Consider the following 18,461-nt stretch of genomic DNA (forward strand, 5'->3'; position numbering starts at 1 on the left):
ACTGTGAATTTCCGCTGGAATGTGCCATGATGCGGTTAAATATCTCGGGGTTTATATTCATTTAGATGCAGCTATCATCATTAGGTTAAACTATGGCTGTGCGATTAGCTTGTTGGAATCACAGGTGGAGAGGTGGTTACGGCTGCCTTTGTCAGTGGCAGGTAGAGTGGCCATTGTCAAAATGGTAGTCCTCCTGAGATTTTTATATCTTTTTAACCGCATGCGTGCGGGCGGAATTCCGCTCGTACGCTGAGATTTTCAAAAGCGCACTTTACGTGACGAGCTGGGCTCGTCATGAGCGTGCGAGGAGGCTACGCCATGACGAGCCCAGCTCGTCATCAGCGTCGAAGGGGTTAACAACATCCCCATTCCTCTTACCCAATCCTTTTTTTCACAGCTGCGCCAACTTCTTTTGCGCTTGGTATGGGGTGACAAGAGACCACGGGTGAGTTGGCAGGCTCTGACACTGCTGCTTCAGCGGGGCGGATGGGGAGTCCTGGATATGTATTTATACTATTTAACTGCGCAGTGTTGTCATTCCTACGCTTGGTAGCACCCAGACGCGCGAATCCCTTATTTAAAGTTGGAGGCAGATTTGGTTCTGCCGCAGAAATTGTCCACAGTGTTACCTAAAGGGCTCCCGCGGGACCCACAGGATATTCAGACGGTCTCCACCACCAGTTGGGCATGGGATAAGTTACGTAGGTTATTTTGATTGGACCTAATCTATTCTCCGGCACTGCCTCTGCCAAATCCCACATTGCTTCCTATTACTGGTTAAGTGTTAGTGCAACGTATACTGGCCAAATTCCTAATTTATACGATTGGTGATCTTTTTCCCTACAATCATGTTTTTTCTGTATCGGAGGACGCTCGGTTCCAAGACTGCTCCTTTATGGATGTCTGTGTGTTGCAACGTATGCTTTCCATGTTGCGGGCTACCTTCCCCACGTTTCCGGTTGCTCCTAAACCGTTAACTCCACTCTCATTACTAATTGAGAGTCCAACTGGTGAGCATTTGGTTTCCAAACTGTATAAACAGTATCTTATGGATCGCCCCTTCTCTGATGCTAAGATTCGCACAGCATGGGAGCAGGATTTGGGCCGTCCTATTGCTGATGATCAATGGGAGCAATGTTGCAGGGTCACGAGGGAGGTATCCCTGAACAGTAGACAAAAGCTGCTACACTTTAAATTTCTCCGCAGAATGTATCACACCCCGGCTTGGTCCCACAGGATAGACCCTTCTAGGCCTCACCACTATCAGAAATGTTATGCTCCACACGCAGACTTTGCTCATCTCTCCTGGTCCTGCCCCAAGTTGCAGCACTATTGGGTACAGATACACGCCACACTGGGAGACATGCTTTCTATGAGACTTGTGCCTACTCCGGAAATTGCGCTGTTAGGCTATATGGTCAACTTCCCCAAAAAGGTCAGAAGGTTCGCAGCGCTGGGATTTCTATTGGCCAAGCAGGAGGTGGCATTCCTATGGGGTAGTGGGAAAGCCCCTACTTCGCAGGCGTGGCTTCGCAGCTTGGCGTACTGTAACGAAAACTGCGAGGAGTATGCGACCCTCGTGCCTCGGCCCACTCGCCCGGTAGACATTCGGGGTCCATATAGAGCATACATTGCCAAAAAATGCAGTGAAGCTGACACACAGGTTGTAAACGGCATTGTTCCTGAAGGAGTTGGCTAGGAGAGCTGTAACGTATTATACTCCGTGCATATGACTTTACTTGTGTGCTATGCATGTATGCAGCTGTAGATTGGGGCTTGGGCAGAGATGGGGTGACGGGACTGTTACGGGTGATGGAAATGTTCATGCTGAATGGTTGACACTGTGACTTAACTTGCGTACCTATTCAATTGCTTACTGTTGCCATGGGTACTACCATGTACCGTTTCTTATGACACTCCTATGTGCGAAGACCACTTACCATTGTACCGCTGTATGCATTGATTATTGACATGTATGCGTAAAAATGAAAATAAAGATAAAAAAAAAAAATTGTTGAGTGTAATATAATATAATGCTAATTGGTGCATGTGAGAAACTGCCTCTTTTTGCGTGAACATCCTCATATTGTTTAGACTGCTGCTGCTGCTTTTGTGACTGTGTGCATTGGGACGCTGCTAAATAGACTTTAGTACATATTGTCTAACCTTTAAAATATAGTAATATTTGCACCCATCTAATGGCCATATTTAATTTCCCTAGAAGATCATATAATGTGGTGCAGAAATGCAGAAATGCACCTATGACATGGAAAGTTAAATGCCGCCAGTTGACTGCAGCACTTATTGTGCCATTCACTAGAACAACAATATCAACACAGCTTCGGGTCTATGACTGTACCTGTACCTCCTGTACCTCTTGTGCTTTCAAACTTCAGTCCAAAATGTCAAATTAACCTTTTTGGCAGGAGAAAAACCTTCATTTTAAATAAAGAAAGTCACCCCTATGTTGACCTTGTAACCGACAAGGTATTGTGAGTGGGTTTTAAAAACGGGACACTTGGACTCATAATGTTAACAAATAGTTATAGTGGCAAGCACCCTAAAGCTATTTTCACTGTGCAAGCTTGTTGTTGGCCCATAGAAACAACATAAAATATTTTTTTGGTCTCAAGTTAGGGACTAGTAGAGAATTCATTCAACCACTATGTTTAATATTTATAAAAATACAATTCAAAGTTAAAGTATCATTTTGAGGCATATTTGTGAAAGGTAGCTTTTCAGAGGTACTGTTTCCCTCTGCCTGACACTCAGGGGAGCTAATTTGATTTAACCTTACACAGCTGCTCCACCAGTGCTTGACCTTAATAAAGTGTGAAAACTGCTCTCAGGGCCGATTCAATGGCCTAGGCCTGGTATGTGGCGCATATGATACATATCAGCTCAGGAAGGGCAGCTGGGGATGCTCTAGGAATTTTAGGCAGTTGAAAGAAACAGATGTAAGGCCTTCCCAATTATAATTTTGTGAAAGAAGAGACCTGGGACAGGGACGCTCTGATCCCATGGCAAATTGTATTCATCCTGGCACCATCCCAGTAGGATGGGAGCTAGATTCAGAACCAGTTTGATATAGCTTAAGCGGGGGCTGCTAATTTTTCTAACAACATACTGATGGGTGGGTTCCGGCTTACCTACCCTGGAAGATGGGGCTTGACATTATATATTCTCCTAGAATAAGACATCCTCAGCCAGTCTGCAGTAAAGCAAACAGGAAGTGCTACAAAAGTGAGTGTAGTTGCCCCTAGGAACTTTTTGCTTATTGATTAGAGAGGGTTCACAGGTCCTCCCACCCACAGGCTACTGAACTGTACAAAAGTGGACTTCACCATCATCCCTCAGAACACTCTCTAGACAGCTTCACTTCTACATGTAGTAGATACCCAGCATATCTGTGTCAATTGCCTCGAATACTGAGAGTTGGGATGGCCCAGCACAAGCAGACACTGCCTCAGCGGTCACATCTGAACTAGCCCTGAGGGGTAGAAAGCAGTCAACCTAATTTGTTATACATTTTTAAATTGACTTTCTTACATCACACCTTGATGCTGAAGCACCCAAAGATGATTCAGTGCACATGTGGCATTGCAGAATTGCTTAAATAAATGTATAAAACCATCATGGTTCCTAAAATATATCGACTATAAAAGAGCAACCTTGATGTATTTTTTACTTTCTGGATGTACCTGATGCCTTAAAAGATTGAGATCCCTACCACTTCAATGAAAAAGGTGTATTCACGTTTACCACATAAAGGAAAGGAAATAAAATAGCTTTCCATTTGAATAAACTAAAAGTACAACTCTGCATAAACATCCACACAGACTGAATGGCAATGAAGAGAGGGTATATCAATAATGCACAATGGATCAGCTTAGGTTTTTTTCTATTTCTTCCGATAGGAAGATGTATTTTGTAGCACATGTGGGTTCAACCTTCAGCACATAAGATGTAGAAGCAATGTTTAAAAATGATATTGAAAAAACAACTGATTGACTTTTTTGGTTGCCTACCTTTTTGATAACCTTGTAAATTTCATAGGCTGCCACCCGAGAACTGGCCACACTTTCCAGATTTGGGGCAGTTTGGCCAAGATGGAATGACCCCATCATAACTGAAAAGAAAATCTGTAAGAGAAAGCAATCAGGTAGTGAATTTAAGTACTTCCTCCTCTATCTAATAACTCTTGAAATGGAAATACTTTATACTTTGAAACCTATGTATAGTCAATAGGTTTATTAATATTCATGCACTGTTGTGTTGCTTTTTGCTCTCAAGCAGGGCTGGACTGGCTGTAGAAGGCACCAGGCATTTCCCAGGTGGGCCACCAGGGTGGGAGCAGCTTTTGGGACCCTGGGGGGCCGTTTTTGTTACCCCAACGGGTTTTGAAGCAAAGCTGTAATATCGGTCCCCTGTAACAAAAGCACCAGCAGTGTTTTCCAAGCGCACCCACCTCGCGGCCGGTCCGACTCAATTGCCAGGGCTGGATTACATTCCCAGTCCGGCCCTGCTCTCAAGTATAGTTCATAAAAGATGTATTTGTCTCTCTGCAACATTTTGAAAATATGCTTGTGTAGAAAACTTGCCAGTGTTGGTGTCTGTGCTCTGAGTCTTTTATCTGACAATAACGAACATCATTTGGTACAGCACATCAATGCATTTACTGCATTTGTTAACATACACTGGCTAACCTTTCAAGTCTTATTTTCATGTGCGAGTGCATGCAGTAGCATTCCTTCATGCTTGTGTTTAGGTCTCACTTTCCAGATAGTGAATTTTGGTTGGAAAATGCTTTTTGTGAGCTTACCAAGACCTTGTTCTTAAATGTATTTATTGAACTTTCCGTCAATGGCATACAATCAAAATATCAGCAGATGTATTGAACACACAGCCATAACTTGAAGAGATATGAAATATCATAAATCAGATGTCATACTTAGCAGTAGGAACAAATATCGTCAAACTGTGAGGACAAATGTACATTACCAAGGAACAATAAAGAGACACAATAAAAAAAACAATAAAAGAAAAGGGGACAATTGACATAGTCACCATAGCGAATTTCAGCATATTCAGAACGTCATGGGAAGTGATTGAAGATCTCTAAAATAGGCATATCCTACACAGTTATCACAAGAGAAGACCACAACATACGCTGCCTTGAGTAAACCCAAGGGTAATGAGAGCAGGCCTCATGGTGCTTCTATAACATTGACAGGGTGTTCCAGCAAATATGTCTGTAGTGGGCCCCAAATGTCGCGAGGACGTGAGGAATGAGGGAGTAGTTCAGCATAAGTGCAGAGTTGGTCCTGCCAGAGAATCATGTCTCCCAGACAATCTTTAAATTTGGGTGCTCGCCCCCCCCCCATCTGCATTCCACTTGCTGCTTAGCCAAAACACACAAGATGATGGATGGAATGTTGCGCAATGGCAAAACATACACCCCCAGTCACAGATCTGGGTTTAATCCATCATTATTTTGCTCACCGAGCCACCCCAGTTCAGACATGGCCATATGCAAATCAGTGTTGACCCTGTGCCTCATGGGAACAGTCCAGACCCAACTGCCAAGCCATGTCTTCTCTGGACCGGAAAAAAGCATCTTAGGACCGGTTTCTGGCTATCAGCCTTCATCAGCCAGGATAGCTTGACTCCAGTGGCTTAGTGAGCATGGGACCCAAGTCTGATGGATCCAGGAGGGGCCGGATGAGTCAGCGCTGGGCTGAATAGGGCATCTGCATTTGGAGTAGGGGAAGGAGTAGTCCCTGGTCCCTGAATAGGTCTGTGCCTAGCCTGTACAATGCTGGCTCCGCCCCCCTGTGGTGTGTCTGATGATAAGCCCCCACCTGACACAGGGGAAGAGGAGCCTTCTAAACAAAGTGCTCCAATTCCCCCAAACCAGTTTTGGCTGGTTCCCTCAAGCCCTGTGCCAGGGTAGACAAAGTCCAGATGTAATATAAATATAGAGGCTATGACCCCATGTGTGTTGTGCTTTTTCCTGTGCTGAGGGAACTTGCTGCAAGTGGGCACCAGGAGGAACCCCCACAAAGGACGGCCTCCCTGCTGGAGGACCCCGTGAGCTGGCCTGCCTGGGCCCAGCCTTTGCCCTGGACATTTTTGAGCATGGCGCCTTGTGAGCGCTATATCTTTAATTCCATGAAGGAATCATGGTGCTCTGCAGCGCTGCACTGAATTCCGAGGGAACCCCGGCATGGGGATTCCTCCACCTGGATGCACTGGTGCCTTTGGAGCGGGTGCCCACCCTGTATTTTGTGTTGACTGGCAGGAGCCAACCCTGCAATTGAGTTTAATAGATGGCGGGAGCCAACTCCGCACTTAGGTGAGGAGAGGAGAAGCTGCAGAGTCCGGCAAACTGGAAGACAGGCAAGTCGGCACCTGAATGTGGGGGGGTGCTCCGGTGAGCAAAGGGGGAGCCCTGCGAGTGGTTGGAAGCCCACTGGGCAGCGTGAAGAAGGTCCAGGGGGAGTAGGAGAGGAGAGCTGCAGGAAGGAAACGCTCTCCCTCTCCCTACTGGTGATGGCCATGCAGGAGTGCAGGACAAGCACTCCATTGTTGTCCCCTTTTGTTGGCTGAGACCAAGAAGGAGGAGAACGGATGGCTGTCCAGCGCTGTCGCTCGTAAGCGAAGCCTGCGCAATGGAGTCCTGAGGTGTTGCCGAGCAACAAGGGAGGCCACAGGAAGTCAGGCAATTCCAAGCGTGATGGTGGGCGGGTCCACAACGCTGAGAGGAGTACGGGTGAGGAGGTTTAGCTCAATGTACGCTCTAGATGGGCAGACACGGTGTAACCGTCAATTCAGGCCACCCAGAGGAGTCCTGAGACGCCCCGGTGAGTGGGGCTGTACATGGGCCATGCTTTCCCTAAGGCAGCCCTGGGAGTGCCATTTTTCTTTGGGGCATTTTCCTGTTGACATTTGGGAGCCCTGGAGTGGGGCTCCAACGGCGCAGTAGTGCCCAGGGGAATTTGGCCACCGCTGCACCGCGAGAGAGAGTGGGTAGCTGCAACGTTTGGAGCAAAGTTATTTTACAAGTCCCAGAGGGGAAACAACCTTTACAATCCGGTCATTACATCACACTACACTTACAACGCAGTCAATACATTGCAACATCCTTTACATCGCATTTCACTACAACGCAGGCATTACAATGCATACCATTACAACGCATACCATTACAATGTATAGTTATGTTATGTTATGTTATAAATGTTTTTATATCGCACTCTGCTACTACAGAGTATCCTGGCGCGAAGAGTGAAGTTATCCAGAAAAAAAATGCGCATAGGAAAGATGATTATTTGGTAATGTTAAACAAATGTGTTTTGAGCCCCTTCTTGAACATAGAGATTGTCAGAGACGCTCTAGATGCAGCGGGAGAGCGTTCCAGGCCCTGGCAGTCTGAACAGAAATGGATTGACCGCCCAATCTCGAATACTTAAATTTGGGCATGGTCATTTGGTGCAAATTTGCAGAGCGAAGAGCGCGACGGGGAACATACATGACAAACCTTTTTTGCAGATACATCGGACCTAATTTGTGGGTGGCCCGAAACGCGAGAACCAAAGATTTAAACAGGATTCGATGGGCGACTGGGAGCCAGTGAAGACTGCGAAGGTGAGATCGCACACTGGCTCTCCTGGGAAGTTGGAATAAAAGCAGCACTGCAGCATTTTGGATAACCTGAAGCCGCTGAATAATATAGGCAGGTAGGCCACTGAACAGTGCGTTGGCATAATAGAGCCTAGACAGAATGAGGGCACGCAAAACCGTTTCTTTAGCCTCTCTCGGGAGTGGGAAGAACCTTTTTAACGCCTTAAGAGTGGCAAAGAAATACCAGTCAGTTTTTTTAGATGGTCTTCGAACTTAAGATCCTGCCCGAACCAAACCCCTAGATTTTTCGCTGGGCCTCCTATTGATTTAGGGCAGGGCAGATCGACTGGCCAGATGAGGTCCCTGAAATTGTCCGGAAAGGTACCATAAAGAAGAACCTATGACTTTTCCTCATTACACTTAAGCTGTGCCAGGGCAAGCCAGCGGAAGACAGAGGCCAGACACGAGCGCACCACCGAGGTATCCAGATTGTCCTTCGGCCAGGTGAACAACAACTGGGTGTCGTCGGCGTAGGCCATTATTTTGGCCCCCAGCTGCTCTGCCAGATGAATTAGGGGGGTCATGTAAATGTTAAACAGCAGGGGGATCAATGTGGACCCCTGGGGCACACCTGTAGTAAGATTCTTTGGCCGCGAGGCATAAGGCGGCGTCCACACTTGTTGCGTCCTATTGGTCAGGAAAGAGGAAAGCCAGGAGAGGACACGTCCAGAGATGCCCACCTCCGCCAGCCTGGCCAAGAGCAGAGCATGGGGCACCGTGTCGAAGGCGGCAGAGAGGTCCAACAAAATCAGGACCGCTCTGCCGCCCCCATCAAGACACTCCCGGATGGCCTCAGACACCTCCACCAGCGCCGTTTCTGTGCTAAAAGCCGCCCTAAATCCAGATTGAGCTGGGTGAAGGGCCTGAGAGGATTCGATGAAATTATCCAGTTGTCTGAATACAATCTTCTCGCAAACTTTCGCGAGCACAGGAAGCAGCGAGATGGGACAATAGCTAGAGGTGGCAGATGGATCCAGCACTATCCAACACTTACCCTACTGTTACACCCCCTGGAGTTAGAATAGTCATTTCTAATCCCTACACTATCCAACACTTACCCTACTGTTGAACCCCCTGAAGTTAGAATATGATTTTTTTGCCCCTACACTATTCAAAACTTACCCTACTGTTGCACCCCCTGGAGTTAGAACAGTAATTTTTACCCCTATACTGGCCAATACTTACCTTAAATGCTATGTAATGGTATGCGTTGTAATGGTATGTGTTGTAAAGGGGATGTACGACGTTACAATGCATACTTTACCTTACCTAGGCCTGGTCGCCCCCACGCTCCTCCTGCTTCCTGCTCATCGCCGCCCGCTCCTGATTTCGCCGCTGCCTCTGCTCTTCCCTGCAGGCGACCCAGCCGCCGCTGAGCCGCCCGCCCGCCCGCACCTGATTTCCCACCGCTGCCTCCCTGCGGCCCCACCCCCCGCCAGCCGATTGGCTCACCCGCTCCCGCCACCCAGCGGACCCTCCCTCCCGGCTCCCTTCTTAAGGGGACCCTGCCTCCAACTTGGGAGCGACCACTGTGCCTTACCTAGGCCTGGTCGCCCCACGCTCCTCCTGCTTCCTGCTCATCGCCGCCCGCTCCTGATTTCGACGATGCCTCTGCTCTTCCCTGCAGGCGACCCAGCCGCGGCTGAGCCGCCCGCCCGCCCGCACCTGATTTCCCGCTGCTGCCTCCCTGCGGCCTTGCCCCCCACCAGCCGATTAGCTCATCCACTCCCGCCACCCAGCGGACCCTCCCTCCCGGCTCCCTTCTTAAAGGGACCCTGCCTCCAACTCGGAAGTGACCACTGTGCCTTACCTAGGCCTGGTCGCCCCCACGCTCCTCCTGCTTCCTGCTCATCGCCACCCGCTCCTGATTTCGCCGCTACCTCTGCTCTTCCCTGCAGGCGACCCAGCCGCCGCTGAGCCGCCTGCCCGCCCGCACCTGATTTCCCGCCGCTGTCTCCCTGCGGCCCCGCCCCCCGCCAGCCGATTGGCTCACCCTCTCCCGCCACCCAGCAGACCCTCCCTCCCGGCTCCCTTCTTATGACGCCCCCACGCACGCGCAGCGTTGACGCGCAGCGGGCGCACCGATTGTGCGCCGAAGGCACGCCAAAGGCAAGCCCGTCTGCGCCCGTCCGCGCCTGGACCGCGCCCAGTGGCAGGACCCCTGGCCCCCGCCGATGCAAGACGACCCGACAGACCTACGACGCCGCCGCCCTCAACACACTCAATGCCGGCCGGAACCCCGCCTGCTGCCGAGCCACCCCGAGACGCATCCACGGACCCTTCACCTGCAAGGCCTGCAAGTTCACCTCCCTCCGAACCTGCACCGCACCCGCCAAGCCAAGCACCAGCAGCAACCACCTCAAGTAGATCCTGCTCAACACCCGCTCCGTCCACAGACACGCCGTGGAACTCTGGAACCTCCTCGACGCAACATCACCAGACGTCGCCTTCCTCACGGAAACCTGGATGAACGTCTCCTCAGCCCCCGACATCGCCATCGCCATCCCGGACGGGTACAAGATCATCAGGAGGGATCGCGTCAACCAGACCGGAGGAGGCATCGCCATCGTCCACAGGAACACCATCCGCATCACGACCGACTCCAACGACACCTTCGCCGCCGCCGAGCACCTCCACTTCCAGATACACACCGACCCAAAGACGACCCTCAGAGGCACCCTCGTCTACAGACCACCGGGACCACATACACAATTCAGCGAAGACATCACGGACTTCATCAGCCCGCACGCCCTCCGCTCTGCTGACTACATCCTCCTAGGGGACCTCAACTTCCACCTGGAGAACAACAAGGACCGCAACACCGCCCCCCTGCTCGACAACCTCGCCAACCTCAGACTCAAGCAACTGGTCAACACCCCCACCCACTACGCTGGCCACAAGCTTGATCCCGTCTTCTCATCCAGCAAGCACATCACCTTCAGCCACTCCACCGGACTCCACTGGACCGACCACAGCTGCGTCCACCTCAGCTTCAGAAGAACCACGACCCACCACCATCCGCCACAGGTTCCCCACAGAAGCTGGAGCAAGATCACCGCCGACCAGCTCACCACCTCCCTCAGCCAGAACCCACCCGCCAGCACAACAGACCCCAATGAAGCAGCCCGCAACTTCACGCAGTGGCTGACCGCCTGCGCCGACGACCTCGCACCACTGAAGAACCCTCCCAGCAGACCCAGGAGCAAGAAGGCATCCTGGTTCACCGACAAACTCAAGGACTCCAAGAATACCTGCCGCACCCTCGAGAAAGCCTGGCTCCTCGACCAGACCACTGACAACATGTCCGCCCTCAAACACGCCACCCGCAAGCACCACCAGCTTATCCGCACCACCAAGAAGAAATCACTGAAGGAACGACTGCACAGCAACGCCCACGACAGCAAGGAACTCTTCAGCATCGTCAAGGAGTTCTCCAACCCCAGCACCGGCAACAACGACATCACTCTGTCACAAGATCTCTGCGACTCCCACGCCTCGTTCTTCCACCGCAAGATCGCCGACATCCACAACAGCTTCAGCGCACCATCCACGCACCCAACCATCGAACCAAGGCCCCCCACCACCACCCTCCGCACCTGGACCACTGTGACCACCGAAGACACAGCCCGCACGATGAACACCATCCACTCCGGATCTCCGACCGACCCCTGCCCCCACCACGTCTTCAACAAGGCCGACTCCACCATCGCACCCCAACTCCGGAACATCATCAACACCTCCTTCAACACCGCCACCTTCCCGGAGAGCTGGAAGCATGCCGAGCTCAGCGCCCTACTGAAGAAACCAACAGCGACCTCAAAAACTTCCGTCCCATCTCGCTCCTCCCTTTTCCTGCTAAAGTCATCGAGAAGATCGTCAACAGACAGCTTGCCGCCTTCCTTGAGACGAACGGATCCCTCGACCCCTCGTAGTCTGGTTTCAGAGCCAACCACAGCACCGAGACCGCCCTCATCGCAGCCACCGACGACATCCGAGCCCTGCTCGACAACGGGGAAACAGCGGCACTCATCCTCCTGGACCTCTCTGCCACCGCACCCTAGTTCAACGCCTCAGCGACATCGGCATCCAAGAGAAGACACTGGAGTGGATCATCTCGTTCCTCGCCGGAAGAACACAGAGAGTCCGCCTCCCCCCGTTTCAATCCGAGGCTACCGAAGTCATCTGCGGCGTACCGCAAGGATCATCACTCAGCCCCACCCTCTTCAACGTCTACATGAGACCTCTTGCAGCCATCGCACGCCAACACCACCTCAACATCATCTCCTACGCCGACAACACCCAGCTGATCCTCTCCCTCACCAGAGACCCCGACACCGCCAGAACCAGCCTACACGAAGGGATGAAAGACATCGCCGAGTGGATGCGGAACAGCCGCCTGAAGCTGAACTCAGACAAGACGGAAGTCCTCATCCTGGGACCATCGCCCTCCACCTGGGACGACTCATAGTGGCCCCCCGCCCTGGGCACCGCACCCAAACCAACAGACCACGGACGCAACCTGGGCTTCATCCTGGACTCCTCTCTCTCGATGACCAGACAAGTCAACGCAGTCTCCTTATCGTGCTTTCACACCCTGCGCATGCTTCGCAAGATCTTCCGATGGATCCCGACCGGGACCAGGAAGACGGTCACCCAGGCACTCGTCACCAGCCGACTGGACTACGGAAACACCCTCTACGCCGGAACCACAGCCAAGCTACAGAAAAGACTCCAGCGCATCCAGAACGCCTCCGCCCGACTCATCCTGGACGTCCCCCAACGCAGCCACATCTCCGGCCATCTGAGAGACCTGCACTGGCTCCCCCTCAACAAGAGGATCACGTTCCGGATCCGCACCCACGCACACAAGTCTCTCCACGACCTGGGCCCCAAGTACCTCAACGACCGCCTGACCGTCTACACGCCCACCCGCCAGCTACGGTCTACCAGCCTCGCCCTCGCCGCCATACCACACATCCGAAGAGCCACCGCCGGAGGAAGATCCTTCTCCTATCTGACAGCCAAGACATGGAACTCCTTCCCCATCCACCTTCGTCTGACCCAGGACCATCTCGCCTTCAGGAGACAACTCAAGACCAGGCTGTTCGAGCAGTAGCGGACCCCTTCCCCCAAGCGCCTTGAGACCCCTCCGGGTGAGTAGTGCGCTATACAAATGTTATGATTGATTGACTGATTGATACTTTTACAATGCATTTTTTACAACGCAACTTCCTTTACAATGCATTCCATTACAACGCATACTACCTTTACAACGCATACCATTACAAGGCATACCATTATGGTAAGTATTGAATAGAATAGGGGTATAAATTACTCTTCTAACTCCAGGGGGTGCAACAGTAGGGTAAGCGCTGGATAGTGTATGGGTAAAAATTATTATTCTAACTCCGGGGGTGCAACAGTAGGGTAAGTGTTGGATAGTGTAGGGGTAAAAAATACTATTCTAACTCCAGGGGGTGCAACAGTAGGGTACGTTTTGGATAGTGTAATGGTACTATGCATTGTGATGGTATGCGTTGTAATGGTATGCGTTGTAATGATTTCGTTGTAATGACATGCGTTGTAACGGTATGCGTTGTAGTGTCATGCGATGTAATGTTTGCGTTGTAATGGCATGCGATGTAATGGATCTTGCGTTGTAAAAGTTTTTTTGTAATGGTAGTGCGTTGTAAAGGTTGCGTTGTAAAGGTTGTTTCCCGTGCAAAGTTATTATTCTGTGTAATGGAATGCGTTGTAAAGGTAGTTTCTAAAAACGCGATGTAGTGTCATGCGATGTAATGGAATGCGTCGTAAAGGATGTTGTGATGTAAAAACTGCGTTGTAAAGGCATGTGTTGTAAATGTATGCGTTGTAACATCATACATTTTCCCAGAGTGGGGCTTCCATGGCACAGTTGTTCTAGTGCCATTTCCCTTTGGGGGCATTTTGTTGGAGACAAGAAAAGAGTGAGATACACTCCCCCTCCCCCTGCGCGTTGCACACCTTTGCTTTAGCTGCATTGGCAGCCATAGGGCTACTTGAAAGGCCCACAGTTACCGCCCTGCTTTTCTGGACATAGAGCATTTGATCCCCAGTGAACGGCCAGTTGGCCTGGGGTCAGTTTGTAATGTGATGTATGCACCTGGTAGTAGTGTTACTGCGGTGCACTGCTGATATAAGCCTAATGCATTTATAGTGTGTACATGGGGTTACTGTGATTCGCTAGTGCTATAATGTTTAGGCCTCATTATGTGTGCAATATGTATTTATGCTGATGCTTGCCAGATGTGATTTATGCCCCATGATGGTTGCATAATGTATTTATGCTGGTGAGGCCTATTGCATAATGTGTTTATGCTAACAAGGTTCGGCCTAAAGTGTTTTATGACTATTGTGATAATGCAGAGGTCATTATTGTACCAGTAGTTACTGGTTGTGTTTTATATTTACTTACCGGTTCTGATGGTTCTGACAGTGGGCCGATTGGCCCTGTCCTGTATATCATCCCCTGTAAAATTCTACTTGGTGCCAGTTTGTGCAGTGTATATGTGTGGTTATGATCTAATGTCTTTATGAAAATACAAATGCTAGTTTTATATAACCTAGTGTGGAGTTTCTTTTGTGGTGTGCCTAGTGTGTTGCTGCTGTGTGTGTGTGTTGCGCAAATGTTTTACACATTGCCTCGGGGATAAGTCTGACTGCTCGTGCCAAGCTACCAAGGGGGTGAGCAGGGGTTATCTTCAGTGTGTAACTCTCTTGCACTGACTAGAGCGGTGGTTTCTGCTTGGCTTAGCCACAAGCCCTAGCCAACCAAAAATCCAATTTCTAACAATGGGCATACACAAAGGGTTGAATCGCTTGTGCACTACTCAACAGGGTGCAAAAGTGATGCAACCCTTGAGATGTGACCCTGAGTGGCTTGCTATATCCGGAGTAACACGACACAGTGCACATCACTTAGTTGTGTTACTCTACTCCAGGGAGACATTCCATGGATGGTGTGTGGGTGTTCCCATGAAAAACCCCTGGATTTTCATGCCTTTGCAGATTTACCATAAGTGGTAGACCTGAGAATTCTGCAGTATTCTGCAGCACACATAGAAAGAGGAAAATGCCTCAGGGGATTGTTTTGTTAAGGAAGGTGTCCCTTCCTGCATATAAACAATCCTGCCAACAACAGAAGCACACTTGCACCATTGAGCAAGAGTACCTGCATTGGCAGCACATTGTGAACCAGCGCTGGGAAAGGCAGGAATGCGCCATACAATGTTAAGTACGGAGCATTTCTGTCCATTCCCTATCATGCAGCGCAGTGCAGTGAGGTTACTTGCTGATCTGCACTACGTGATATGATGATAAATATAGCCAAAAATGTCATGGGCTGCCCAGAAAAAATTATTCATATTATGCAGAACAAATGGCTAAATGGAGGCTCACTAGAACAAGCCAATGGCGGAAGAGCGCTGACCCAAGAACCCATAATGTATGTTACAATGTATGTTGTGCTCATAAAAGAACTGGAAAAAGCTAAAAGCGTCAGTATGAAGGGCTGCAATAGGGGACACAATCTGTATCCATCTACATGGCTCTGAGCTTATGATAGCTGTCAAAGGGTCATCTGTTGCATTTTTGTCAATCTTAAACACAACTCTTTCAATGGTGAGAAATATTTGTTAGCCCTGTATCTATCTGACAAATCCTCAGCAAGAAGATGAAAGCACAATATATATTAATATGAACCTTCATGGGCCCCATTTCTTAGTCAGACAGAGCTAAATTACTTCATGGATACGTTTTTCCATGCCACCTGATTCAAAGAAGTTACTTTTTTCCACTTAGTATGCAATTCCCTCAAGCCAGAAAAAACCTTCCATTCCCTATTCTGCCAAGCCTTTCTCTCACCGTACACCCCACCAAGGTACCAGCATATATTACGTTTAAAAAAAAGGAAGAAACCCTGTCAGAGAGGAGAGGGGTTCCTGTGGAGGACAAGGGGCCTGGTAGAGAGGTCCAAGAGCACGTGCTCCCAAGGATCAATACAGAAACTTGAGTTCCTAAGTCAAAATAGAGTGCATATAAAGCACCTAATCTCACAGCTGTAGAGTGTGGCTATGTCAGAATAATGGGAGTGGACAGTCAGCAAGACTGTTCATGTTGCCCTGCTTTATCATCAGGCGTTGCTCCTCCTTGGGCCGGCACTGCAATGTCCAACAGGTCCCCCAGAATTGCTGGATAGATGAATGAAAGTCAGGGGGCTGGTTTCTAAAGCTTGGTGTTGTGTGTGAGGTTAAAACTGGTAGGGGGATTTCCGGGTACTACACTTTATTAGTAGGAATTCCTTCCAGAGATGAAAGGCCTAATAAAGACTGTGGCTACCTTTGGTTTTAGTATGAAACCTGGTAGTCAGTCAGATGTGAAGACTGGAAAGGAAGATTGTGCTTTCTGTTTGAAGAGGTGGACCTAGTGGTGGTCACTCCTCGTTGTGTTGTCAACATGTTTCACACCCTTTTTGGTCTTAAGGATCCGGGGCACTTCCTCAGGACAAAAAACAAATATAGTACAAACACTACCCCACATAGAGAGGTGCCAAATAGAGCTACCTGCTGGGTGTGTATCTCATTGATCCAGGTCAGCCTAAGTTCTGTACTACAGCGTGTCATCAGATGGCGCTGAGGCGCAGCTTAGTGTGCATGCTATGGTTTGCGTTGGGGGCCAGGATGGCATCACCTACCCCCTTCCACGTTTACGGCATTAACGCTGGAGACGCCAAGGGGGTAGGTGACGGGGGTCTATTTTGACCTAGGAACACAAGCCCTTTGATTAGTTTCACCAGCATATATTAACCAGGTTATAAATGTGTGCTCTAAAACCCCATGGAATTTGGAGTTCTGTTTTGTTTTACAACCAGAGAATTCAGTCCCACATAGTAGTTCCCATTCCATATGGTTTACTTGTGATTACACAGTACTCATGTAAGTTTACCATTGACCACTGTACCATTGTCCCAGTACCAAGCAACATATAATCAGGCCCTCACTCTTTTCCCTCAAAAGGTGGCATATGATTTTGCATCCATCCTTTGTCAAGTTTTCTCACTACTATACTCCTCACTGTATCTGTGTCACTCCACTACAAACAATAGTAGAGGGTTGTGGTTAAGAGTGTATGAAAGGCAAGGAATATGCTGTTGCATAATTAGACAACATACAATATAACTATGAAGAAATGCACGGAACTGCACAAAATGAATCTCGTAATCAAAACATTATCTGAATTGTCCGCTCAGGTAAAAATGAAACTAACAGATGTAATTTTGAGTTGATTTTGGCTCACTTATGTACAGAATAAAGTAGACTATTCCTGTTACACAGCACGTTAACATTGTCATTTTTGTGTGACTGAAAACTATTGCATTGTTTAACAAACAAAAAAATTAAGCAGTACCATTCAATCCTTTATGCTTTTTTTTAACATTTAAGGCCTGGTGGATGCCTGGTTTCTCTGCCAGGGCAATGGAGTAAATTATTCTGATGCACTGATGGAGGTACACCAAGCAGGGAGTCATTTCTTAAAGCAGTGCCAGGAACTGCCATGCCAGAGCCCTGCACCAAACAGTTTTAAAAAAAAATTCTAAAAGAAAATCCTGAAGCTGGATTTTTCTTTTTTTTTTAAAAAGAGCATTCCCTTCATCCATCAGAATCCTCCCTCTTGGTGAGGGGGGTATTTACCAGTTTTCCTTGCCCCTTGCTGCCATGGTTTTCCTAGCGGTGAGGGGCAGTGAAAACCAACCTCTAGTTCTATCCATCTAAATTAGGTGGCCGGAATTAGAGGTCTCCCTTCAATGGCCTTTACTCCACAGGGCTGTCGGTGGAGTTTAATCATTGCTGAGACAGATTAGGCTCTATTGTGATTAAAGTTATGGTCTGCCTGCATCTAAATCAAGCGGGCAGTCCATTATCTTGACAGTACATGCACTCCGTCGCCATTGCAAAAGAGTATACACATCACCAACATATACATTAGGCCCTTAGTTTGCCAACTGTGATATCATATTAAGCAACTATGTAATGGATTGGATTTTTTTTAACTTTAATTGTGTTTATATAGAAGTGATGTTTCTTATGTGTGTACTTACAATCATCACATGACCGATTGAATAATTCTCAGGTTCATCCACGGTTAATTTTGTTCCGTACCAAAGCCCAAGTCCATAGGTTGAAAATGTAAGAAACTGTGAGATGCCCATAGATAGATTTGTTGTAATGGCTTTCCTCATGCCAGCATTTCTTGCATCTCTTAGGTTAACCTCATACCTTAGCAAGAGAAAACAACAATTATTATTACGTCATCAAATTTATAACACAAATTCAGTCCATGAATGTTTGAGCATCTGGGATAATTCCTTAAATCAATATCATTATTCAAAATGTATCTCAGGAAGGTATTTTGCATTTTTCTTTCATGCTTTTGGTTTCGTCAATTGCAAGTGCCAAGAAATGTCACATCAACATCCTCCAACTGAAAAATACACCATCTATAATATCAATAAAGGTTATAGCATCCAGCCCTTTACCAAGAAAGAGTGCGGTTTTGAGGCAACAAAGAGAGACCACCAAAAGCTGCAAGACAGATAACAGTAGGATGTAAGAGAATGACTAGGAGTTACCTCTTGATTACCCAAGAGTCTCTTTACATTTAAGTAGCAAAGAAGTATTGCAGTGGGCCCAGGTTTTAGGAATGTATTCATCAAATATTATAGATCAGACATTTCAGTTCAA

The 18,461-nt window shown here is 48.6% G+C and overlaps 1 protein-coding gene across 9 annotated transcripts in view; it reads right to left on the reverse strand.

The window, feature by feature from the left end:
* LOC144784710 (ATP-dependent translocase ABCB1-like) overlaps positions 1-18,461 on the reverse strand; it is a 1,064,270-nt gene that overhangs the window by 729,101 nt on the left and 316,708 nt on the right. For all 9 annotated transcript variants that reach the window (XM_078663665.1, XM_078663668.1, XM_078663666.1 and 6 more), the window contains 2 exons: positions 17,819-17,996; positions 4,029-4,142 (listed from right to left, as the gene is read on the reverse strand). In XM_078663665.1, coding sequence (XP_078519791.1) covers positions 4,029-4,142; positions 17,819-17,996 — 292 coding nt within the window. The remainder of the gene's footprint in view (positions 1-4,028; positions 4,143-17,818; positions 17,997-18,461) is intronic.

The sequence above is a fragment of the Lissotriton helveticus genome, chromosome 10 (genome assembly GCF_964261635.1).
Source record: "Lissotriton helveticus chromosome 10, aLisHel1.1, whole genome shotgun sequence".
NCBI lineage: Eukaryota > Metazoa > Chordata > Amphibia > Caudata > Salamandridae > Lissotriton > Lissotriton helveticus.